General features: G+C 42.9%; 1 protein-coding gene across 1 annotated transcript in view; it reads right to left on the reverse strand.

Annotated features, from left to right (window-relative positions):
• Positions 1–4,945: 4,945 nt before the first annotated feature.
• The window catches only part of megf11 (multiple EGF-like-domains 11), a gene marked incomplete at both ends in the record, with an annotated part of 36,271 nt that continues 14,316 nt past the window's right edge, over positions 4,946–26,900 (reverse strand). Inside the window, 15 exons of the mRNA XM_084476039.1 lie at positions 4,946–5,151; positions 6,169–6,414; positions 7,689–7,745; positions 8,056–8,125; positions 8,530–8,690; positions 9,851–10,087; positions 11,422–11,550; positions 12,108–12,236; positions 13,174–13,302; positions 14,017–14,145; positions 14,532–14,666; positions 15,193–15,339; positions 18,502–18,604; positions 21,773–21,936; positions 25,632–25,752. Coding sequence (XP_084332165.1) covers positions 4,946–5,151; positions 6,169–6,414; positions 7,689–7,745; positions 8,056–8,125; positions 8,530–8,690; positions 9,851–10,087; positions 11,422–11,550; positions 12,108–12,236; positions 13,174–13,302; positions 14,017–14,145; positions 14,532–14,666; positions 15,193–15,339; positions 18,502–18,604; positions 21,773–21,936; positions 25,632–25,752 — 2,163 coding nt within the window. The remainder of the gene's footprint in view (positions 5,152–6,168; positions 6,415–7,688; positions 7,746–8,055; positions 8,126–8,529; positions 8,691–9,850; positions 10,088–11,421; positions 11,551–12,107; positions 12,237–13,173; positions 13,303–14,016; positions 14,146–14,531; positions 14,667–15,192; positions 15,340–18,501; positions 18,605–21,772; positions 21,937–25,631; positions 25,753–26,900) is intronic.

Raw genomic sequence — 26,900 nt, forward strand, 5'->3', positions numbered from 1 at the left:
TCTACCAGGGAGCTCGTTAGTGTCCCTTCACAGTGCCTACTCTCACAGGTCTTCAAAAAGACACCCGCTAACGACGCGACGTCCTCCTTATGCTCATTATTTACTTAGGTTTGCTGTGACAAAGCATTTGCCTCGGACCATGTGGCCATAAAAAGAAGGCTATAGAGAGTTTGTCCTGTGTTACTTTTCACAGTAAGGCTATTGGATACCGCGCTGCCTCTGACACAATGCATGGCTTTCTCCCCCCCCCACCACATTTCATAATGCCTTATTAACAATGTCAATGCTGTGTCCCTGCTGTCTGGTTAGGATTGACTAGCTGGTAACACATGAGCACAATAGTCCTAGCAGGCAGTCAATTATTCTGACCTTATGACGTCCAGTTCTTGAGCCATGACGGAAGCCTTGCTTACTAACTAGTTGATATTCAGAGTGTGTTCAAAGTTGAACTTCCCTGCGTTATATATGTTTAGGGGAATAAGTAAGAGTTATCTCTTGTGCGTGGGAGTCTGGATGGCAAGTCCAATGTTTTTTCTCTTGCTTCCATTATTTTCAATGTTTTAAAGAAGGTCCCCTTGCCAGCCTGATTCCCTCCTGACATATTAGCGATCTGTGCTTGAGCAATGACTCTGTTTACTCATGAAAAATTATTTACAATCTTTCCAATATACCTCCATTGTTTTCGTTTCTTTTTTTTTTTTTTAAAGAAGTGTGTTCTATTCTCTCATTTTAAATGTGCCATCACGGCTGACTAAGTGATAATGTAAACAAGTTTAGTAATTTCAATGAATCCGGCAGGTTTAAATGCAAGAGGAGTGGAGTTTACATGAATGGTGTTATGTTTTTGTACAGATTGAATAAATTGTGTCTATATCTTAAGTTATCGGTTCCTCATAATAAAGCGCACCAGTCATACAACCTTCGAAATAGCTAGTTATTATTTGTTGTGTTGGATTATTATGAAAGGTTATTCACATGTCACTTTGATTCTAGGAAATGTATGTTTGTATCTATTGAGTTGCATCTCATCAAATTCACCATTTTAGTAAGACGATATTGTAAGAAAATCTGATTAGGCAAGGCAACTTTATTTATATAGCACTTTTCATACACAAGGCAGACTCAAAGTGCTTCACATATAAACATTGTCATACAATAAAAGAAAGTAAAATAAATAGAAAATAAGGTAAGGCAAAGTAAAAAAAATTAAAACCGAGCAGTGATGAACGGGACCTCGCACCTGGCTGTCGTAACGTGCGCTGACCAATGTAGAAGCAGATTAGAAAAATTCCCTAGGAGGAGTTTGTTGAAATCCAAGGCGAAAAATACCCAAAATGACCAACTTTAACGGCACGCCACGGACACTCCCTTCAACGTACAGTCACAAATAACACGGTGTTGGTTCAGCACCATTTTTTGACTGTACTGAACAATTTTGAAGCAGATGATAAATTCCCTAGGAGGAGTTTGTTCAAATACAAGGCGAAAAAGTAGAAATTTTCACAACTTTAATAAGGGCGGTCTCGGTGCTGTGAAGGGGTCGAAATCCGGATTGGAAGGTGTCACAGCAACCAGTTGATGCCAGGAAGTCACTAAGTTGCTGGAGGACAACTTTCTCAATGATTTTACTTACATAGGGTAGATTTGATATTGGTCTGTAGTTGTTAATAATAGAGGCATCTAGGCTCCACTTTAAAAAAAGGGGTTTAATAACTGCAGTTTTTAAGGCTTGATTGGAGAGAGTTGTTAACTATTTGCAATATGTCTATTGCTAGGCAGTCAAAAACATTCTTAAAGAGGTTGGTAGGTAAAGTATCAAGGCAACAGTTACCATGTTACTTTTGCCTGAACAGGGTGGTAGTCCAACATTTTTGTTTAAAGTGGAGACATTGATGGCGCGTCTGATGCCTTCAATTTTATCAGTATAAAATGCCACAAATGGAATTTGTGTTGGGGGCTTGGTCATTCTGTCATCAGTTGCAAATAGGGTTTTGGCATTATTAGTATTGGTTTTAATGATATTGGAGAAAAATGTTTCTGTCCAGCTTCTTACTGGCTACCTGCTGTAGTCTAATAAATCCCCCTCTGGAAGGGTGTCAGGCCAAGTACGGCGGATACCACTCGTGTCACTTTAGAAACTTTTATTGCGTTCGCAAACACAATAAGCACACTAGGTAGCCTAACTGCTAACGCTAAGCTAGCGTTAGTTAGTAAGTTAGTGACAATTAGTACGTTAGGTTGTAAACCTGCAAAGAAAACACAAACACCAACCCATAATTAACCAAATGAAATTATACGTTCACGTTATATTAATTCTTGATATGAATTACTAGACATGTTAATCACTCACCGGCAAGGCGTACCAGTCCTGACTATCAATTAAATGAAACGCAACCTAAAGGCGTGGCCACCTACACACTGCGACTAATTACGCATACGTACACAGACTCTCTGGAGACCAGGAATGATAATAAAACAAACCTATAACCTGGTATGATTAAACATATATGAACTATGACATAAAATATGCATGCATTTCAAAGGTAAGGAGTAAATGCACACAATTGTTTCCTCAAATACCCCAGAACAAAATCATAACATTTATCACTTTTAATATATATATATATATATATATATATATATGTAAAGCAATAGTTACACCTGCCGGAAAGTTCTACAGTTTCTCTAGCACTTTTTAAGTCTAAATTGTAGGCACGGAGGCTCTCTTTATAGATGTCATGGTGAATATGAAGTTTTGTTTTACGCCATATGCGTATGCAACCTTCCTGCATTCTTTTTTCTTGGCTGTTACAAAAGCAGCTTTTCTCCAGGCCAGGGTGCCTTTTGCGTTCCAGAAATCGTTTTAACCTTATAAGGTGCAATGACATCTATGACTTTCAAAATTTTCAAATTAAAGTTTTCCAAAAGATCATCAGCAGAACATGGGTTGAGAGGTGGTAGCAAGGAGATGGCCTTTTTAAAAACAAAAAGCAAAAACAAAAGTACATTAGAATGTTCATTGATATACCGTTTTTTGACAGTATTTGATTTTGTCTGTATGTCGGAAATAAAATATATATTAAAGAAAACACAGAAGTGGTGAAGGATCAGTCACAGAGAGATCTGAAACATTGAGACCCTTTGTGATAACCAGGTTAGACAAATGACTCCACCATTCTGAGCTTTGGCAAACTTTATTCAATCAAGGGGATTAATCAAACACACAAGCATCACGAGAACACATTTAAAAATATATATATTCTCATGTGGACACAAAATAGGAAATAAACATGTTCTCAATGTAATAGTTGCTATCCGTATTGTCTATTATAGAATCATTGTGAAATAATATTCTACTTCTGATTGTCAATATGTTGTGTTATTGCTGTTTGTCAAGGGTCGAAATTATATTGTAAAAAGTCTACCAGGTCAGAATCAGAATCAGAATCTTATTTATTGCCAAGTATGTTTACACATGCAAGGAATTATTTTTGGTGTGGTGGCGCAAAAACAAACAACAAACAAACATAGTGCAAAAAGGTGATGTATTCGACAACAAAAGAAACTATGTGGCAATTCAACAACAATATAAACTACTTGGCGATGTATTCAACAACAATATAAACTACTTGAACTACTTCAACAACAATAGAAGCTTTGTGGTGATGTTTTCAACAACAATAGAAACGGTCACAAGGCCACTGCACATGTTTCAATTTGCGAGGGATCGAGAATTGACATGTGATCAAGGCTCTGCAAGGGAATGAGATATAAAAAAGATTCACAAAAGTGTTGTTTCTGAACAGCAATTTCGACACACATTTGTTAATGAGACAGTAAATACCACCACAAATGTCACCGCATTATATTATCATTCTTATCTATATAGATTTTTGTGATGTTTTTTCAAAAGGGGTTTTAAATCATCAACCTCAGTAAAGTTCCTCAAAGTTGAGCTACCTATAATTAAGCTTGATCCATCATCGGGCATGCAAGTGGCTCGAGCGTCACAAAAAATTACAAAAATAAAACACATCACGGTTGTTAAGTGAACGAGGAATACATCACTTACATTTTTTGGGATTACATATAAAATGAGAGCTTTTACAGAGAAAATATTGACCCTCTAAGGATCTTTTACATATGGAACACCAATAATTATTACCAATAATTTCAAAAAAAAAAATACTAGTATCAGTATCATACAGTATCAGATAAGAATTATCTGTCCAGCTTTGGTTTGGCTACATGACAAAATGTTGGGTCCCTGCCTTTATTGTCATGAATTGAAAAAGTTCAAAAAGATCCATCTGTTTGTTGTACACCTATATACTAATTATCCCAGTGATAACGTTTTTTATCTATACATTTAATGACAATTAAATGTAAGACAACAAAAGTAAGATACTTCCAGATCCAGTATAATATGTGGTGTTTCAATTTAGTTTTTCTATCTTCGGTGTGTGCTTCCATCTTCCAACACAGAGAACGTCTCAACATTGGAAAATGGCAATGGCTGCCAGTGTTTATGTAGGAGTTAGTATGTATACCCCTTGAAAACTTTCACTAATTTTGCACTGAAATAACTTTTGACTGTTTTGCAGGTTCTGTAAACAGCTCCGATGTCCTGTTTGCACTGTATTGCGGAGACTACAGGAGCTAGGTTCATACAAAAAGATGTACCTTGTCATTTCCATCCGAGGCGCAAGTCTTGCATCCTTTCTGCCCAGGCTCTGTAGACTCCAATTGGATGTTCCTTCAGTTTGGAGGAAGTGCTCCAGCACAAATCCAATCACTTCAAACCCACACATAGACATCAATTCAATAAACACGGAACAAAACTTGCGTTGCAGGTTCGTCCCATTCAATCTGACTTGTAGTGTCGAGAAAGACTCAGCAAGTGTAGACGTTCTCCTGGTCCCTGGTGTCTACCCCCGCCCATCACCTAGAGTAGGGAGCTGGTGGGGCTGCCTGGCAACGGAGGGCAGTGGCCGTGCTGGGCGAGGCCCAGGCTGTGGGAGGGGCTGGGCCGCATGGGCAGCAGGTCATAGTGGCTTGGGATGTGGCTGTTCCTGGGCATGTCGTACGGGTTCTGCAGATAGCTGGGAACCGGCATGCCATTGGCTCCCAGGGGGATGCCGATGGTCGGCTCTGGAGGAAGGCAGCAAAGCAGAACAAAAAGTGACAATGAAGTAGCTGCAGGCACCGTCCCAAGGTAACACAAATCTGTTGTTTGAAACTAATTAAGAGTAACTGCTTGTGACATAACTGAGTCTTCCAAATTAGGTGCTGAATTGCGACGCTTAATGCTGCTGTTGGTAAGATTTTTAAGAGTTGTAAAGAGAGAGAAGTAAAAAGCACAAGAGTACGATTTGAAACTTAAAAGGTTCTCTTTGCTCCATAAGTTTCTCCACCAGTGAGAAGTGTTGCATTTCACACACCAGTGATTGACAGGTAAGATGGATTCCCAAAACCATCACTGAAAAAATGCCCTGATTGATCGGAAAGGAGCCGGGAGTGGCCTAATATCGAAATATGCTCATACAGAGGCAGGCTTAGTAAACTAGAACACCACATTTCACTCCCTAATAGCTGAAAGATGGCTGTGGCATTTCATACAAATTTGACTGAAATTAAAGTTGCAAGCAGCATTTTATGGGGGCCGAGCCTAAAGCAGACCAATAATACCCTGTCAGACCATTAAGACCCTGACAGGCCATTGAGATCCTGACGAAGACCATTAAGACAACTTTTGTTTGCATATGGTTGACAACGCTCGAATAGCCTCAGCTTGGATCTGGTGATGGGCAAACAAACTTCCATGACTGTACGTCAAAAGGAGTTTGGAGTCTTTAAAGTTTTAAATTGATTGCTTTGGTGCCCCCTATAGTCCTATTTTGATGAACTTTAGCCTGATTAACTTTCACCTATGCTTCTTTAAGTACACCAAGCTTGGTGATTATTGACTCGAGTTAATCCCGCCTTTTGGGGTCAGGAAATATGGCCGTCTTAATTATGTACTAATTATGTAACTCTGGTAGCTCTTAAATCTACCCTACTGCACTTTTAGAAGTAGTTATGAATGTGAACGTTGTGATAGCAGAAACCGAGATAAGACAGTGAAACGGCACAAGCGGTACCACTACGCTGGTTCTCCCTCAGACCTACCCATGTCGTAAACATTCTTAGCCGGTGCGCTGGCGGCTGGCGGCGGCGGCGGCGTGCTAGCGGTGGTGGTGATGACGGCGGCGGAGAAGTGGTAGGCCACGTGTTCGCGGTGAGCCGGGGACTTCATCTCCTCGTAGCTGCCCTCGGTGTGCTTGCCGGCCGAGCCCCCGGGCGCGTCGGTGATGGTGGCGTAGGGATTCTCACTGTTCAGGGAAAAGCTGCTGGACAGGGAGCCCTTCATGTAGTCTGGGGGAGGGGAGAGGGGAGAGTTGACACCTTGACACAGACAAGTGCTTAGCGTTGAGGTGAAAGCATTACAGACAACGGAGCATGCTGCCTGAACGAAGTCCCCCGTGATTGAGGCTATCAAAGCCCATCAAAACACGATGGATCATTGTCATTCATTATTGGGTTCCAAAATGTACTTAATATACAACAGTACATTGCAGAGCGAGAACATGTATTCAATCAATTCCATATGGAGACCACTTCAAAGAACTTAACTTATAACAAATCAGACACAAAAGTACAAGACACAAGGAAAGAAAACAGCATTATTTTAGATAGAAAACTTCAACTGGGAGGGGGCCAGTCAAGGCATTAGGTTAGTGAGTGGCAGCAGCAGGGATTCAGGGGTTGAAATTAGTGAGAGCGGCAGGAAGGGAGCACACACAGAGGAGACGACCTTCCTGTCCTGCAGAAAGACAAAAACAGGTCAACACGTAGGTCACAGCTTAGTTGATCTCCTTCTAAATCACAACAGACCAGGCATTCAAACAAGAACACAGATCATGCGGTTCAAAACCAGTCAAGAAGACTGGATTCTCCCATAACATTTCCCACATTCAGACTTAAATCTGTAGGAACCCTAAGGTCATGGCGGTTCAATGACATTTTGATAGCACTTTTGTACAACTGAGTGAACTGAGTTCACTTGATATATAATAGAATGAGGAAGTTATATAACCTTTAATTTCACCATATTTGGAAAACATAAAATAAATAAATAAATAAATATGCATTCTGGTCAATGTAATCTGGTAAATCATTTGGCATCCTGGTAAATGAGTATGTAATGCGGTAAATAATTATGCATTCTAGCAAATGAGTATGAGATCAGGTAACTAAATATGCATTCTGGTCAATTTGTATGTAATTTGGTAATATATATATGCATGTTATAAATGTTATAAATATGAATGTAGTTCATGTCATGTTAGATTGGTCCTCTGTCTGACTAGCAGCTCTGTGAACTAACTCAACCAAAACCCTGGTGTTCAAAGCAAGGAGGATTGGGGTGTGGTGATGCTGGTTATCAACAGTAGCTGCTGAGGTACGATGCACTCCGCAGGACTGTGTGCGAGAGTCATGCTGAGATTAAGTTTCAGTGTAACCTTCTTGCACAGGGGACGACAGCTAAAGCTAAAACGTTTTTTTTAATCTGTGGTTGGGGGGTGCGGGATGTAATGTTCGGGGGCGGGGGCAGGGTATGGGTGTCTAGCTAACCCCCACTACTGTACCTCTGTAGCGCTGCTGCTCCACATGGTAGCTGTACCTTCGGTCCAGACAGTACACACCTAGACACACCCAGAAGCGCACACACACCTCCACTGGGTAAGTTCACAAGGTAGACCGTGGTGGAATGTGGTACGCTGAAGTTATACTTTATTGCTCCACTCATGGGTTGAACTAATACAATAACAGGTTATGGAATTAAATTATTAACAGTGACTCAAAAGGAGTTTGGCTTTCAGAAAAGATGTCCTAACAGATGACTCCTAGCTAACAGACGGGTCAGTGTTGTTTCAAATGTAAAAACGTGGTGATGCAGACTTGGTTTATGGTGAGGTGTGACTGTGGTGCAGGGTGCTAGGGACGCCCACTGACCCAGCTCGTTGAGGTTACAGTAGGCTCCCCACTCTGGGGCACTGTTCCTGTGCCTCCTCTTCATCTTCCTCTACAAAGAAACCCACAAAAAACACTCCCATATTATATTACAACTTATAATAACTATTCTATAATTAGGTATCCACAGTGTTCTTTTGATACCTATTGTTATTAGGTGAGTGCTGCATGCAGTGCTCAACTATTCTTCTTCTTTAGTTTTATTCTTTCTTCTTTATTATTCTCTACAAACTTTGGGACCTACCTCCTTCCTAAATGTTTCACCTAGAGACTCCATTCCAATTTTAAAATGTTCAGATTAGCTTGGAATCAAAAATATTTTATACTTTTTAAGATTTAAGCCACTTTTTAAGCCACTGGGGGACCATAGGCAGGCTAGGGGAACGCATATTAATGTTAGAAAACCTCAAAAAGTCAAAACGTTTTTATTAATAGAGACCCAAAATAGGCCCCCACCTTGGCTGTGGTCCTCTTGTCCGGCCGGGGGTAGTGAGCGGCGTAGGTGCAGGGCCCCAGCGTGTGGTAGCTGGCGTTGGAGAAGCAGGGGTTGACCACACTGCTGCCGCTGTTGATGGGAGAGGACTCTGGAGAGGAGAGCAGGCCTGTGCATTGTAGCCCTGCTGGCACCGTAGCACAACACTGGTGGCTCAGCAAACATACACAAGCAAAAACACACACACACACACACACACACACACACACTGTGGCAACCCGGCCTCGTCACAATCAACGTGATGCAGAGCACCTGAGGAGCCGGGAGGAAGCCTGCTTAAAAGGCAGAGGCTTCCTCACCCATTGGGGGCTCTCTCGTGGCTGGGGGTGGACGGAGAGTCCAGCTGTTGTGGCTGCGCCACGCGATAAGAAAGATTTATTGTTTGATTAAACGTGCCGTTGTGGCTTAACACCCAACCGATTTGTGTGCTGTTTGAACCAAGGCGGGTTCACTCCCCGAGGCGGGTTGCCACAACACACACACGCATGTATGCACACATGCCAAGGTTAATGTTTGCAGACAGAAACCTCTCACATACATGCTCATGCACAGACACACAAACACACACACAGATACACTCCCTCCTATATGGCATTGAAAGAAGGATGAAATGGGAGGTCGACGAGTGAGAGAAACACGACCAATCTGCAGACAGCCAAGCTAGGAGACTGTACCACCGGGTGCCTCGAAACATGGAACTTTTGAAGGAAAAAGGAAGTTATTAGCAGACGTTTGTTCATTGAACAGGAACTGTGCACAACACAGTAAATGGGCCCGAGCTAGCTAGAAAGCCAATGTGCATCCATGGTCCCAGGGCAGGAAAAACATTAAAAACAACTATCAGCAACTACAACTAGAACTACAAGCACAACACACTTTATAAAAACATTGCATTTCGTACAATGCCTTGTACATACCGGTTGCATAATTAAGTTGCAGTTCACAAGAAGATTCGACGCAGCATAAAGGCTTGCAACCGTGTGTTACACAAGCTCTTGTGCTGCATCCACAGCCCTGCACACGTTGAAAAAAACAACAACTTGTGCACCAAAACACACCGGAAACACGTGTAGCCCTGACACACAAAAGCCTGACCCTTGCAAAAAGCGGTTGTACGTGTGCGGCACAAACCAGCATGACGTTGGAATATGTAAAATCAACTTTCTACACCACTCTTGTTTGAGTGGGGCGCAAAGCGGATCATACGAAACGTACATAACATTCTCTCGCAGGCGGCAGCGGCGTCGGCGCACAAAGCGACGTTGAAGCCACCGCATCACTAACCAGAGAGGGAGTAGTCGGTGGCGTTGACGTGCAGTGCCGGAGTGTACGTGACGCTGGGAACGTTGCGGCCCCCCTTCTCCCTCTGCCGGCAGCGGAACCACACCACCAGCGCCAGCATGGCGGCGATGAGCAGCAGCAGCACCACGATGCCCAGGACGGCGCCCACTGACTGGCGCTCCGAGCCCAGTGCAGGGCTGATCTTGGTGTACGGGTTCAGCTCCTCCATCATCAAGGAGGCTGGTGGAGGGAGGAGGTGGAGGATTTTTTTTGATTGTTTGGTCAATGGCAAAAAAAATAACATGTTATGATTTAACTGTGCTCCCGGTTGTGGGTTGAGACAGGATGTCAAGAGCCACGTATTGCAGGGCTAGCCACTGTCACCCAGCGAGTGACGTCCAGCTGGTACATGGTGCCTCTCAGAAAGCTGCCTCAGACCGCTCTCCATTAAAATACGCGTGTTATGGGTCGATCCAGGCCAATTTGCAACACTCAAGAATGGTGAAATTTGAATCAAAAAGCAATCTGCGTGTTGATGAAGCGGACTTTCTTTCAATTGACGAAAACTTCCTTCGTCAGTAGCACCGATCACACCGGGCATAAACACCGGATAAACTGTTGGATGATATGTGGTCTAGTTGATGGTTTGATTCATGGCACGGCTGACTGATGGTTGCGATATTCCTAAATTTTCGGCATTGCAAAGTAGTTGCATTTTCCCTGTTGCTAAATATCGAAGTATTGCCAAACATTTTATCTCCGGACTGATCGGGTTATTACTGTTTGTTGGGGACGTTATTGCATCCTGCACTAACACAACCACAAGTTTGATACCCTCATGATTTCACCTATATTTAAGCGACCTTGAGTATCTTGAGGTCTCTATAAAGAAATCCAAGTTATTATTATTATTATTAATATATCTCTTTATCAATTCACAGTTCTCCATTGTCTCCAACACATTTCGTCTTGCTGCAGCCATTTTCAGATTCTCTGTGAATAGGTCTTAGTGAGTTAGGAGTCCTCTTGAGGACTTTTAAGCTCTCCTAGACTTAGGCCTAAAATACTTTGTGAATTGCTCTTAGTAAAAGACAATTAAGTAATTAAGTGTGTGTCAGTCTTAAACTAAATTTAAGACTGACACACACCCATTATATTTAGGAGTTACTACTAAATTCGCCACTTATGACCTACTTTTAGCCCTAAGATTCTTTGTGAATACGGCCCCAGGCATCTAATGACTGTATCCTCTTAACACCAGGCTAACCAGAAATGAAACATAACAAATCTTCAAATCCTAAAAAAAACAGCAAGGAAGAACGGGAGTCCGAATGCAGGTCTCTTATTAGTGCAATAGTTAATTTATTCCGATCAGTATCAGAGTTGAACAGAACTGACCTGAGTTTATTTATTTGCGTGTTCGTACCCTGGTCACAGCGTATGGAGTGGATGTGAGCGTGTTCGTACCCTGGTCGCAGCTATGGAGTGGATGTGAGCTCACAGCGTATGGAGTGGATGTGAGCGTGTTCGTACCCTGGTCACAGCGGATGGAGTGGATGTGAGCGTGTTCGTACCCTGGTCGCAGCGTATGCCCTTGAAGCCACTGCTGCAGTAGCACGTCCCCGTTATGTAGTCACAGGTGGAGTTGTTCATACACTCACACAGCTGCTGGCAGCCGTAACCAAACGTCGCGGCGGGACACTCTGCACCAGGGGGAGCGTCAGAGCAGAGTGTGAGCACGTCCTACTTACGAAGCCAACGTTCACACACTAACAAATACACACACACACACTAGGGCCGCTCGATTATGGAAAAAAAATCATAATCACGATTATTTTGGTCAATATTGAAATCTCGATTATTCAAACGATTATTTTTGAGTTTGAAAACATGATGCATTTTATTCATAATTTCTCTCCAAAAAAAAACACTTTGTAAATGAGAACTTTCTCATAAAGTAAATGAGAAATTTCCCCTTAAAAATATACACAAAATGGTCAAATAGAAAATAAAGTCCAGATATGAATCCAGCTGTTCTGCAATTTCTATTAAAAAATAATAATAAAAAAAAATATATATATTTTTTTAATCGTTTCAACTCGATTATATTAGTTTGGTGATTGTTTCACGAAATCAAAATCAAAATTCGATTAATCGCCCAGCCCTAACACACACACACACACACACACACATGCATGGACTGACGCACACGCACACTCGGGCAGAGAGGTCAGGGTTGGAGCTCCATGACTCGACTCACTGAGTTCACAGCTGTGTCCCGTGAAGCCCGTCCGACAGGTACACCCTCCACCGACATGATCACAGTCCGCTCCGTTTTGACAGCGGCACACCTCGGCGCAGTCATCGCCATAGAAACCTGTTGGACAACCTGTAAAAAAAAACCATAAATAAATAAATAAATAAAATATTATTATTAAATGAGACAAATAAATCAGCGAAAGAAATGCATAGGAAAATTTAAAATGCCACAATCTTGTCAGTGTGTTGGTGTATGTACATTCTTGTGGATACATTTCCTTAAAAAAATGATCAATATATATATAGTTACTTCAGTGTAACATGGCAACAAAATACCAATGGTGCAGTGTTACCGTCAGCCACTAGGTGGCAGTGTTGGTTTGAGTTACAAAATGTAAAAGACCCAAGAGCTGTACAACGATAGAAGCAACTGGTCAAACCACCGAGCTCAGGTTGAGTTTCTCGTTGTATTTGTTGTTCCATTGAAACTCATTGAAACTCATGTTGCATTTCAGTCTTGAATAATCCGCTGTTCAGTTAACACAACGTTGCAACGTTGATGATGATGTGTGTCTGTGCGTGTGTGTGCGTGTTTGAGTTTGAGTTTGAGTTTATTTATTTAGCACACAAATTTCAATGGTGCAAGGAGGGAACGAAGCCGGTTGGCTTGTACATAGGTTCCACCCCTATAACAAATTACAACAAGACAAATTTCAATGGCTAACAAATAAACATAAAAAGGAGATAAAGTGCATACATAATCAATGTTATGTGAGCAAAAGAAAACAGAAATGAGAAAAAAATAGAGAGATAAAGTGCAAAGTAATTCGGTAACAAATAAGGACAATAGAGATAATATACAAAAAACTAATTAATTAATTAAACTCATAAAAGGACAGAGTAAGGATGTGGGATATGGAGAGAGTGAAAGAGAGAGAGGAAAGAGTGGGAAATTCAAGAGAAATTGAGATGTATTTTTAACTGCTTTTTAAAAAGTGAATAAGAAGAAATGGATCTTAATGAGGTGTGTGTGTGTGTGTGTGTGTGTGTGTGTGGGGGGGACCTACGTTGAGTACAAAAGAGTCCTGTCCAGCCCCCCCGGCAGTGACACGCTCCGTCTGTAGCGCTGCACTCGGCTCCGTTGTGACAGTTGCACGTATGGATGCAGTCTGGTCCCCAAGAGCCCTGGGGGCACGCTGGAGACACACACACACACACACACACGCACACACACACGCACACACACACACACACGCACACACACACACACACACAGACCCCCTGATCATAGTCGTGCTTACAAACGCCAGCTGCCCTCTATTGCAACCAAAGGATTGAGGTTAATAGGTCAGAGTGTGTGTGAGCCCCTCATCAACAGAGCCCAGAGCCAACCGCTGCTCTGTCAACGCACAACAAACTGAGGTCATTCATAAATGATTAGCCACATCATAGGAGCTCCTGGGGAGACAATCTTTGCTGTATAGAGAAAAACCACATTGCCAGAACGATGTCACCAATTCTGTTCTGTTTGTGTGTGGGCAGGGCCGGCCCAAGCATTTTGGGGGCCCTAAGCAGAATTTGTTTCAGGGCCTTTGGGGCCCCCCCCTCCCACCACTGCAGAGTCATCTGTGCTTGATGATTATTGACACAAACGGCACACCATGTCACATTATAAATTATATAAACTATAAATTGCATTAATACAGACGACAGTCGACAATCGCGTTGCCCCCCCCCCCCCGTTGACAATCGTGCCCCCCCCCCCATGTCGACAATCGCGTTCGTACCCCCCCCCCCCCCCCCCCGTCGACAATCGCGTCCGTCAACAATTCAATATGGACCCCCCCTATAAAGCCTGGGCCACCCTCGTGCCACCCCTTGAAAAAAAGTCTGGCTCGGCCCCTGAGTACCTTTGGAGCAGTCGTCCCCCAACCAGCCAGGGTAGCACTGACAGGAGCCGTCGATGGGATTACACGTTCCGTTGTTGGTGCAGAGACACGTCTCCGCACAGGCTCTCCCAAACCTCCCGCTGGGACACACTGTGCAGACACACAAACAAACACACAAAGGGTACACACCGGCACCACAAAGTCGGCAAAATAATGTAGCACACACAGAAGCACAGATTGCGTTTGGACACTTCAGCGACACACACACACACACACACACACACACACGCACACACAGACACACGCATGGGGACACTCAGAATATATGACACACGTAAAGAAGCTATACATGCAAACTCATTCAAACTAAAATGAGTCCTAAAATAATGTTACATATATGTATCCCCAAACTGACATACACAGGCATACACCCACACCCAACCACACACACACACACACACACACACACACACACACACACACACACACACACACACACACACACACACACACACACAGGGTACAAGAACACTCACCCTGGTTGCAGAGAGAGCCGTAGAAGCCCGGCAGACACTCACAGAAGCCCGAGATGTGGTGGCAGGCGCCGTCACTATGGAGACACTGCGGACAGGACTGACTGCAGCGCTGACCATAGAAGCCAGGAGAGCAGGCTAGTGGGTAGGACACACAAAACATATTCATTTTTGTTATGACTGACATCCATGAAGGCGTGGTTTACCTGCCTGAGAATGTGCCATTCTGCTGTGTTTATGTGTCGTTCGTGTCTCTGGTACGGTGTTGTGTTTGTCTTGTTAGCCAACGGTATCACGTGATTTCACGCAAACTTTAATCTATTGAATCGTGTCCCAGAGCACGATTGCCCGACTTTTTTCTGGTCTGTGTGCCTCTGTGCTCTTCAGGTTACATTGATCGAAGATCGAAAACAGAAAACAGCAGAGTGCACCGCAAGGAGTTTTCCCTTCCGTAATGTCCGTCATTGTACATACTAGCACTTCAATGTTCAACCCATACTTGAATGGAAGTCCTCTTTTTAGTAAGACATAGGAAATCACAGGACTGGTGATCAACTACAAGTAAGTGTATATGGCGTATGATGTTGTGTGTGTCATGATGTCCTATGGGTGTGTATGCGGTGATGGTGTCATCACGTTCTACGGGTGTGGGTGTTCTGCTTACTGCGGCGGCAGTCGGTGCCGCGGTAGCCGGCGGCGCACACACAGGAGCCGTCCTCCGGGGAGCAGGAGCCTCCGTTCTCACAGGCACAGCTGTAGGTACAGTCGGGCCCCCAGCGGTCCTGCTCACACACACTGTCACACCGGACGCCTGAACAACACACACACACACACACACACATGCAAAAACAAGACAGATAAGCATGCAGTAACACACATACACGTGTGTAGCGTGTGCAGACAACACTCAAACAAACCAAACCGAAAAACAAACACTCACACAGAAATAAACACACACACAAAATAGACACATGGAAATACAAACACACACACACACACACACACACACGCGTGAAATAAGTAATAATAATCTGAGCTTCCTCCTTCAATTTCTATTTCATAGAACTCTGGCAGTTCTCACGTGAAAAATGCTAACGTACACACACACACACACACGTGTAAACCACATATAAAAACAGTTTGTATAGCAGGCTTTTATATAAAACCAAAAGCCTCTTTAGAGACAGAGCAGTGTGTCGAGATGAAGGTTCAGGCCATGACCAGAGCCATGACCTCTGTGAAAATCTTTAAAAGGTGTAGACAGGGAAACCAACAAATAAATGACAAACTAGAGGATCCGTTTATTTACCCCGCCATGTGCCACTGTCCCGGACAAGCCAGAAAGAAATGTCCCAAACTGAGATCCAATCACATACATCAGGGGAGGTGAAGACTGTCCCCCCCTAGCTGAAATGTCCTGGCATAATGAAAATGCTCTGCTTGCGAGGAGCTTGAATTATACAACAAATATCTCTAGGAAAGTCTCCATCAATGTTCAGCTGATTGTCAGATAAAGACAGGGTTAAGATAAAGCATTCAGCATTCAGCCCAAGATGGGGCATATGGGAAATCTCTGCATTCCCAGAAACACTTGACATACTGTATCCAACACAGAGGATTTCATAAGTTGGGGATTCATTTTCCTCAGAATTACTGCTCTTTAATCATTTGTTAAAGTGTCTCTGCCTTTCATCAGTCTTGCATGAGTGTATGTGTAGACAGGAGTCTGTCTCGGCAGAAATCTGGACCAGAGAACACATCCGAGCGCTGAGATATCCACCAGGGACAGAAGGGAAAGTGTCTTGCCAAAAAGCAAAAAGAGACATAAATCACATTAACGCCCAGCAACATGGCCGCCAGTTCATAACTTAGTCAGGCCCGTGGAGTGCAGTTTGTAGTTTGCATACACACACACTGAACTCTGCCTCTGTCTCTGTCTCTGTCTCTGTCGCTCTCTCTCTCTCTCTCTCTCTCTCTCTCTCTCTCTATGTCTCTTTATCATTGCTGTCTATCTATGCCTCATTAGAAGCTTCCTTTGACTACGAAAATGAGAGCATATGACGGAATACAATAGTTGGGCAACCATTACAAATCAATTAATAACACAACCCCCACTGGAGAAAGAAGTGGAGAACAGACGGAAGATCTGTCCATGCTGCACGGTTGACATTTGAGAGCATGTCAACCAAGCATTGCCTGGTTGGCCCAAAGAACACTCAAAATACTTTGGGAATCAGGACTGAAAATAGCATAGCATTAACATTGGTGGTAGACTTGGAGGATTTTATTATGTAATTAGCATTACTTGGTTCTAGAGATTGGAGTATAGATATATCAAGGTCACTCAATAGGTCACTCTTTTTGCGAAGCTCAAAAATAACAGATATCTGGCCTAAAGCATCGGATTCTATGCTCTGAGCAAAAAAATCGAATAAATATATTATGTTCTGTGAAATATCTATAACCACCATAAATGATTCCAAGACATAAATACATGATGTCTTAAGTTTTTGAACCTGATTCTCAATTGTTAATTCATTGTCAAGTCATTGTTATGCGGGACAACCAAGTGCCAAGCGTTTTCACCATTATCCAAGTGCCTGGAGCCTGCCTTATGTGGTTTGAGCATTACCCCTGACCCCTCTAACGACACAGAGCTGCAGAGGAGCAGTCCCTGTGATGGCAGGGGGTCGGGGCCCACTGTGAATATAGAAGACTGAGGTTAACCCCTGCCAGAGCTTTCCTAATGATCGTTCTTCACCCCTCTCTGTGATACCATGCGATGGACTGAATGTTAAATACCACTGGCGTTGTTGTATTTAAGCGAGACTTCGGTAAAATGGCACTCTAACTGGTCCCCTCTGTTATATTAAAGGAGAAGTCAGGTGATTTTCAAGGCTGTTTAGACTTTTCTGTCTTCAAGACTTAATTTATTAGCTGATTTGCTTTCGCCTGAACCCCATTCAAAGAAACAGTTCAACTTGTCCTGATCGCCACTGGCATAAGCGTTCAGTTCGCTAAATACTGCAATAGCATTGGATTCTTCACCAACTGTATAGGTAAAAAAAATCCAGCAAACGTCCACATCATCCAATGCCTAGACTCCCATCAATCCTAAATCTGTACTCTGCACCAGTCAATAGTCAATAAAAAGTTCCCAGTCTTACAGTGTTAGAAGCACTATAATTGCTTCAGCCACACACTTCAACCACACATAGTAGTAGTTTTAGTTAATAATAAATCACAAAATATGGGCCCTTGAATGCTCAGTAATAACGCTTTGGATTAAATATTTGACAGGAAAAACAGCATGCATACAAAACATTAAACAAACACACGTTTAAAAAGTGTTGGTGTGTGTGTGGTCATTTCATTGATAATTATCCTCACTGTTTTATAATTTAGACTGGTAAATATGAGGTTAGCACACCATAAATAAAAAAAAAGGACAAAGAAGCATTTCTGAGATATTCTAGAAAATAAAAATATACAATTAATTAAAGATGATTATCCCGGAGATATAATTTCTTCACACTCTCATCGCCACGCTCATGGGCCAAAACTCATGATCAGAACGCAGCACCATGCTTAGCTAATCAGAGCGCATTACGGAGGCCACGCCCACCCATTCATAAAGTCACGACACATAGCTCAAGGGACCAGAACGCTCCAGGTAACGCATTTATCGGATGCCTTTCTAAGCGTATCTCCACGCGGTGCTTATACAATTCCCCTCCTTTTGCTTCGTAGATAACATACCGGACCTTTAACAAATAAAATGAGTTAAAAGCGACGATGACTCTGCGATTTTCTAAAGAACACGAACACTGTCTGTCCTCTCTGCACGGAGAATACTTTAACCCTTCGTTACAATCAACTCTGTGCTTTGGTCTTTAATTCATGTAAAAATAGGGTTATCGAACAGGCAGTGTTAATTGAGAAGCGGGCGTGGTGGAGGCGGTGGCTCCCTCACCTGTCCATCCTGTCTGACAGAGACACCGCCCGGACACCGGGTCACAACCGTCTGTGTTGACGCACTCACACTGCTCTCCACAGTCCAGCCCGTGAGTCCCCTCCTGAACACAGAGACGTGAAGATATGATTACGCTACTGAAGTAACTACTCATGTGCAGAGTCCAATTTTGACCTGAAAAATAAGTCTGCAATGGTTGAGAAGTGAACCTACCTACGTTCATGTAGTTGCAGGGTGCATGGATCCCTGATACTACACCATGAAAAACACACTTACATGGAGAACGCGGAAGCCATAAGAAAGTCAAACAAAAAATGGATTCTTGGTTCAGACTCATTTTTGTTCTGTAGACTCCTGAGCTATCTCCACTCATACATTTCATGTCTATCCCCTAACTGTGTGTGATTGCATGAAACTTTCTTTGTGGCAGAACTCTGTTTTGTAGGAAGACAGAGGTGGACAACGCAGTTGTAGTCAATGCCGATCCATAGTGATTTCAACAATGTTATAAATAAAATCACACACACACAACCCTATTACCGGCCACCCTATACTTCTCTCTCAGTATCGACACTCCCAAAACCCCTTCCACTCACGCCGCCCTGCAAACAAAGCTACGTTAGTTCATGTCACCCAGTTGCACGGCCAGTTAAGAGAACAATGTCATTGAGTCCTTTTTTATTAGGGTCCGGGCAGCTAAGCTGCCGGGAACCTATTGTATTCCTAGGAATTCTTTCTTCTTCCAAGGAAGTCATACTTCCCATGGGTGAAAACTCACCAAACTTTGCACAAAGGTCCAGTCCCATGCCAGATTCACTCAACTCCAAGGACATGTGCCCCCCCCTCCTAGGGGGGGCACAATAAGCGTTTAAATTTAAAAACTTAAAAAATTCCTACCAAACCAACGGTAGATGCTACAGTGTTGAAACTTCACCACAATGTAGCCTCAATACTGCTGAAACTTTTGTCCACTTAAACTCATTACAAATTATGAAGTCCATCACTCTGTTTTTTTCAATAACTGTAAAACTTTTAAAATGTATCTCCTCCCACAATTTTTGGTACAGCGGTACAACTTGGTACAGAGCATCTCCAGACCGTCCTCAACAAAACTTGTTTCTCGGATTTTTGATTAAGCAAAAATTGATCCTACAGTGCATGAAAACGTATGACTGTAAACAGTACTGTAAACGTATACCATCAAATTCTTGATAAATACATTTTCAATCTTCCTGAAAAAAATTGAGAATATTCTGGAGTCATGGTTGATGAAGTTTGGCAAATATCAGAATTTTATCTCAAAAACTGAATTTTTGAGAACATTTTGAATTCTGCTCTCATGGGAACAACTGCAGCCAATGTGAGAGTGGAATTTTTAAACATCATATTTTCTCTTATGAAGCAAAACACTTATCATTAAAAACAAATCACCAACATTTCCATGCTGTCAAGATGCAATTTATGTATTATCAGATTTTTGTTTAGATGACTGAATTTCTGAAATTTTGACCATTTTTTAAATTTGCCTTTACAACAGCTGTCCGGACACTGACTCCTTGAGTCTATTTGAGAAGACACACACCATGTCTCACTTCCAGATAATTAGCTCACTGAGTTAAGCGCTGGTTTGTGGTGCGAGGGGATGTGGGTTCAAGACCCAGCAAGGGTGATGATGATAATGACACATAAAAATGCCAGAAGTCCTCATAGTGACATCACAGCAAGCCTCCAAATAAAAAATACAATTATAGGTGCTGCGCAGCGATGGGTCGGTTCCGGGCAAAATTTGGCAATTGAGCAACAAACGGGAATAGGAAGACAGGATAGTAATAATCATTATAAAGCTGGAAAAGCATAATTGGTCTTTGAAAAAACAGAGTGAAGGAAAAAAAATGTACATAACTTTCTCCAATGTTGGGGCTACAGTTAAATGGAAGTTGTGAAGCTGTCGCATATGGTTGATTTCGTATGAATTTTCAAAGTTTTAAAATTTAGACATTTGCTTTAGCGCCACCATCAGGACTATTGTCTTTTGTGTGCAGAGTTTGGTGAGTTTTCATTCATGATGATTTTCTCAGAAAAAGAAAACAACCTAGGAATACAATTGTGTCCTGGATTCTCTTTTTTTTTTATTCAGAGGTGTGCTGTCTCCATCAAGAAGAATTTATATTTCTAAATGAGGCCATCTGGTATTTTGATGAGGTATCAACTTCATTCTAACTGGGTTTTGAACAACCTGTGGCAGAATATTATATTATATTGAGAATATTCTGGAGTCATGGTTGATGAAGTTTGGCAAATATCAGAATTTTATCTCAAAAACTGAATTTTTGAGAACATTTTGAATTCTGCTCTCATGGGAACAACTGCAGGTCCCTTCAAAGGCAGACTTTTTTTCAGGTTCGGAATGGCACCCCTTTTTCAAAAAATCATTATGGGCTGGCACTCCGAAACAAAACAACAAAATGTTCTGAATTGTGAGTTCGAGACCCAGCAAGGGTGGTGATGATGATGATGATGATGATGACAGATCAAAATGTCAGATGTCCTCAACATGAAACACATGACAGTTGTACTGATGGTGGCATCACAGCAAGCCTCTAAATTTAAAAATCCAAATAGCTTGGACTGGACCATGTGCGAAGGCTCCTAACATCTTAGACTCATAGTAGATGTTTGACAAATACATATCATAATTTTACCTCAAAAACTGATTTTTCTTTTTACTGTGGTTTCAAATCTGCCTGCACGACAGTGAATGGCTTACTCAATTTGTGAAGCCACTGTTGAAATGCCACTTGCCAATTAGCTCAGTGTGATAGACAATGGTCTTTGGTTCCAGAGGTTGTGGGTTCAATCCTCAACTGGTGCAAATTGAACATTATAAGGTCAACTGTCCTGTCTTCCTATTCTCCTGTTTGTTGCTCAGAATTTGCCAAAATTAGCCCGGACCCGACCCATTGCTGCGCAGCAGCTATAATTTTATTTAAAATCTTGGGCCTACTCAGAGGCTCAATCTTACTCATTGCAACTTAAATTCCACAAAAGCACGTGACCCGTCAAGCACAAAGACAAAGAGAGCGTCCTTCGTCACAATGAGACGAACTATGCGCTAACAGGCGCTTAATATAACTCACGAAGCCCATGTTGAAGTAGAAGACAATTAAATTAATTTCACTTAGTATTATTAAACGTTACGTAGTTCCACCACGCATCAGAATAACATCCTGAGCGGGGCGTGTGAGTGTTTAATAATAATTGGGCCACTCACAGGACACGGGTCGTCGCAATACTCGCCCTGCCACCCGGGAGCGCAGGTGCAGGTCCCGTTGACCGGGTCGCAGGCCGCCCCGTTGGCGCACGCACACGTCTGGTTGCAGCCCAGCCCCCAGGTCCCACTGGAGCAGGGGATGGAGCAGTCGACCCCCTGCCAACCTGCGCACACACACACACACACACACACACACACGTACATGCCGTCCACCCGCACAAGCGACGACACCGTTACCTCTACTACACACACATGAGTCACTCTCTGAAATAACAGGTCATTACCTATCGTATTTCTATATACAAAATTCAATAGCTTTTAAAATTCAAACATCGTGGCAGTGATTTGATTCCATACGTGCCCCACAGACACTGCCTTAAAGGGGTTGTTCAGGATTTTGGACATCGGGTCTCATTTCCAAGTGAGCCAGTGTGTTATTTATCATTGGAGACAACACTTTTCATTCAGTCCTTCTAGTAATCGCTGGTGCTAGGCTAGCGCAAGTCGAGGGGAACTGCTAGCCTGCCAATAAAAACAGTTTTACCCACTCCCGAGGCAAACCAATTATAATGACCGACTATCGATGTAAATGTCTGTGTTGATAGAATAGTGTTAGAAATAAACTTACCCTTGCATTGCATTTAGTTTATAATCCCTGTAGTTGGAAGCAAGCTACAGCAGCGGCGGACTGATATTACCTGAAGTGCGCTTCTCTGTTTACCTTCTGCTGTAGTGAATTGGTTGCTACACTGGAGCAAAGTGAAATTCTGCCGCTGCTGAGAAAGTAGTCCCCCAAAATGTAATGTGATCATTGCGATACAAGGATAGTTTTATTTCTAATATTATTCTATCAACACAGACATTTACATCGATAGTCGGTCATTAGGGACCGAGCCAAACTTGGCAAGGACCCTATTGAAACCCTCGTGTTTCTTCTTCTTATTATTTTCCCTCATCTTCGACTGCATTTTTCCCCCCCTGCACATATTCGAAAACTCATTTTTATTTGGCACATTTTGTGGGACTGGTGAAAAATTTGATATTCTAGCCCTCAAATTCACATTAGCCCCTAGGTGGCGCTATACCAACTATGCCAAAATTTCAACGTTTGCACAAGCATAACTCGTCACCGGTTGGACCTAAACTCATGAAACTTTGCACACATATGCAAATCCTCATAATGAAGAAATTTGCAGATACTAACTTAGCACTTCCGGTAGCCAGATTTCCCGCCATTTTGAATTTAGTTAAAAACAGTAAATTCCCCCAGGATCCCAGGTTTTTCGACTTTGACCAAAATCCTTTGGCACATATCATCTATGGCCCATTATCTTCAATCTGACATAAGGATTAGTCTGTAGGATAAATTTCAAAGTACCCATGAGCCATTGAGTTCAAAAAGGGGTGTGTTTTTCACCCCGAAAATAGTAAATTGCACATATCTACATGAAGTTGGACTCCTATGGTGTTGGACCTCTCTACTAAAGTTGTTCATAATCAAATTCTGAACAAGAATAAGTCAACAATTTTTCAAATGGGGCGTGGCATCGAAGTGGGCGTGGCCCGTTACTAAAATAGCCACAGTTCATAGACGCAATGTTTGATTTGAGCGGGACCAACTCAATGGCCGTTAGGTACCAAAGTTCTAACTGCTCACCAAAAATTAAGTCGATTTAAAAAACAACATGGCCGCCAGAGGAGGGTCGATCACTCTGCGGACACCGTAATAGTTATGAATATGAAATTCACAGGACACGTGTAAAGTGGTGCCTCTAGCTCACATACCAAAATTCGTGTTTCTATTTTTTGTAGCGCCCCCTACAGGAACTTTAAAATGCAGCCCCTGCGCCACGTTTCACCAATATGTATGAAAATCGGTAGGCACGTATAAGGTCCCATGACCTACAGAAAAGCCTCTTGGACCCATGCTCCAAACACCACCGGAAGTCGGAAATTTTAATTTTTTCATTTTCACTCTCGGCGGCCATTTTGAAATTTTTTAACTTTTTTGCCTTGTATTTGAATGAACTCCTCCTAGGGAATTTATCGGATCTGCTTCAAAATTGGTCAGTACAGTCATGAAGTGGTGCTAAACCAAAATCGTGCTATTTGTGACTGTACGTTGAAGGGCGTGTCCGTGGCATGCCGTCAAAGTTGGCCATTTTTGAATTCCGTCGCCTTGTATTTGAACTAACTCCTCCTAGGGAATTTATCGGATCTGCTTCAAATTTGGTCAGTACAGTCAGGAAGTGGTGCTGAACCAAAATCGTGCTATTTGGGACTGTACGTTGAAGGGCGTGTCCGTGGCGTGATGTCAAAGTTGGCCATTTTGAATGGAATTTCACTTTTTCGCATTGTATTTGAACGAACTCCTCCTAGGGAATTTATCGCATCTGCTTCACAATTGGTCAGTACAGTCATGAAGTGGTGCTGAACCAAAATCGTGCTATTTGTGACTGTACGTTGAAGGGCGTGTCCGTGGCGTGCCGTCAAAGTTGGCCATTTTGGAATTCCGTCGCCTTGTATTAAACTTACTCCTCCTAGGGAATTTGTATTTGAACTAACTCCTCCTAGGGAATTTATCGGATCTGCTTCAAAATTGGTCAGTACAGTCATGAAGTGGTGCTGAAACAAAATCGTGCTATTTGTGACTGTACATTGAAGGGCATGGCCGTGGCGTGCTGTCAAAGTTGGCCATTTTGAATGGAATACTTTCACTTTTTCGCCTTGTATTTCAACTAACTCCTCCTAGGGAATTTATCGGATCATTGATGTAGGGTTAATAATGTTAGTTAAAGTTGTTACAACATGTAATTCAGTTAAATGTGGTCTTACATGTTAATGTCAAAACAATCAGTAGGACACCACAGGGCACCTCTGCTTCTACAGATTACATAAATTTGCGAATTTTTTTTAAAACTGCGTTTTTTTAAAACTGCGCGCAGTGATGAACGGGACCTCGTGCCGGCTTGCGGCTGCGTCACGTGCGGTCCTAACATGTGCACATCTTGCCAGCACACATGTTACGACGGCACGTGACGCGGCCGCAAGCCGGCGCGATTTTTTTTTAAAACTGCGCGCAGTGATGAACGGGACCTCGTAGTGGCGGCTGCAAGCCGGCGCGAGGTCCCGTTCATCACTGCGCGCAGTTTTAATTATAATTGGTTTGCATCGGGTGTACTGTGGAGTGGGTAAAACTGTTTTTATTGGCAGGCTAGCAGTTCCCCTCGACTTGCGCTAGCCTAGCACCAGCGATCTCTGCAACTAGAAGGACTGAATGAAAAGTGTTGAAAACGGTTTCCAATGATAAATAACACACTGGCTCACTTGGAAATGAGACCCGATGTCCAAAATCCTGAACTACCCCTTTAACTTTGTTGAACTGTTCTCTCGTAGCTCGATAGCTTTGAGGGCAACATAAAAATAAGGGTTATAAAAGGCTGACCATGACTCCCAAAGTCCCTTCGTCCTGTCTCAGATGTGTCTCTCCACTTTAATTACCCATGTTTCCCAAGAAAGCTCTGTGGCACATGAATATTTAAACATACCCACTCTGAGCGGGATTATGAAGAACGGGCGGGATCAAAATAGCCTCTGTGGCCTCTAATTGGTGAGGTTGCAAATATCGAGCCAACGGAGATAAATCAGTTGTTTTCTAGTTACGCATTGTTTACCAACAGAGTTTATTTTCGCCTAAAGTCACAGTCTCCATCCTTGGCCATAGTGGATATAACATAGTGGCCCCTACTGGCCCTCCAACCCCTATACCAGCACCAAATAGTCCCCATCCAAGAGCCATCCAAAGTACCAGCCCTGCTTAGCATCCAAACCAACCGTGCCAGGCAGATAGCAACAGTACCTTCTCTGCAAAAACAGAAGCCGTCAACGTGGGAGCAGGAGATATGGTTCTGGCATGAACAGGAGGAGCTGCAGTTTGTCCCATAGCAGCCTGGAGCACAGCTGAGAGAGCAGTCTCCTCCCTGTTGAGAGAGAGAGAGAGAGAGAGAGAGAGAGAGAGAGAGAGAGAGAGAGAGAGAGAGAGAGAGAGAGAGAGAGAGAGAGAGAGAGAGAGAGAGAGAGAGAGAGAGAGAGATGTCAAAGATGCAATGGAAAAGAAGACCCACCTGTACAGTACAATATGGATGTGTTCAATCGCACGTAGGTAAAATTAGTTAACTCTCCAATTCTCTTATTTGGTTGGCTGGCAAATCTCACAACAAATGCATGTAATGAGGAACTCAACATTGTCTCCTCAACGTAATATTCAAAATTTAATTCCTCTGAAAAGGGTGATAAGATCAACTTTATCTAAAGCCTGCTTTAAGGCCTAACGGTTTAGTGGATGGATTGGAAAGTGTAGGACTGAGTCCCTACTGAGAGACATGGTATCTGTGCTTGTCTAATTAGTAGAGGACCACTGATAGACTTGTTATTAGTTTGTTATTAATGCAACCATATGCTGGGGACCATGAACATTCTGCACTAGCTAGCATCAGAGAAATCCTAATCTTTCCTTGCTGATCCTATCCTTCCACTTACAAACGCCTCTAATTACTTAAGCCTGCTTTACACTTTCTTTCTTTCCTCACTGAGGAAGCCTCAGACACTATGCTATCCTCCCTCTCCTCCTCCTTGGACCCCCTCTGTCCCTTCCACTCCAGACCTGCACGATCCTCACCCCCTCCACCTTGGCTGTCCGAATCTCTGCGGTCTTACAGAGTTGCGGGCAGATGAGAGGAAATGGAAGAGATCAGACTGTCCTAATGATCTATCTCACTATCTTCACCTTCTCTCAGATTTCACCTCCACTGTGTCAACAGCCAAATCAACTTACTACCGGTCTAAAATCAACTCCTCCGCCTCCAACCCAAGGAAACTATTTTCCATGTTCTATTCCCTCCTCACCCCTCGCTCCCCTCTGGAACTGCCCCTGCCTACCTCCAAGCCTTGGTCAAACCACACACCCCAGCTCGATCCCTCCACTCAACTACCTCAGCTGGACGTCTGGTACCGCCATCACTAAGAGCAACCAAAGGTCTAACCCATTCCTAAGTATTAGTACATCTTGGTAAATTCCATACTTTGCGTGGCAATGTTTGTACGCACTATTTACGTACGGTTGAAAATG

This window comes from Micromesistius poutassou (genome assembly GCF_964030765.1).
Source record: "Micromesistius poutassou genome assembly, chromosome: 12".
NCBI lineage: Eukaryota > Metazoa > Chordata > Actinopteri > Gadiformes > Gadidae > Micromesistius > Micromesistius poutassou.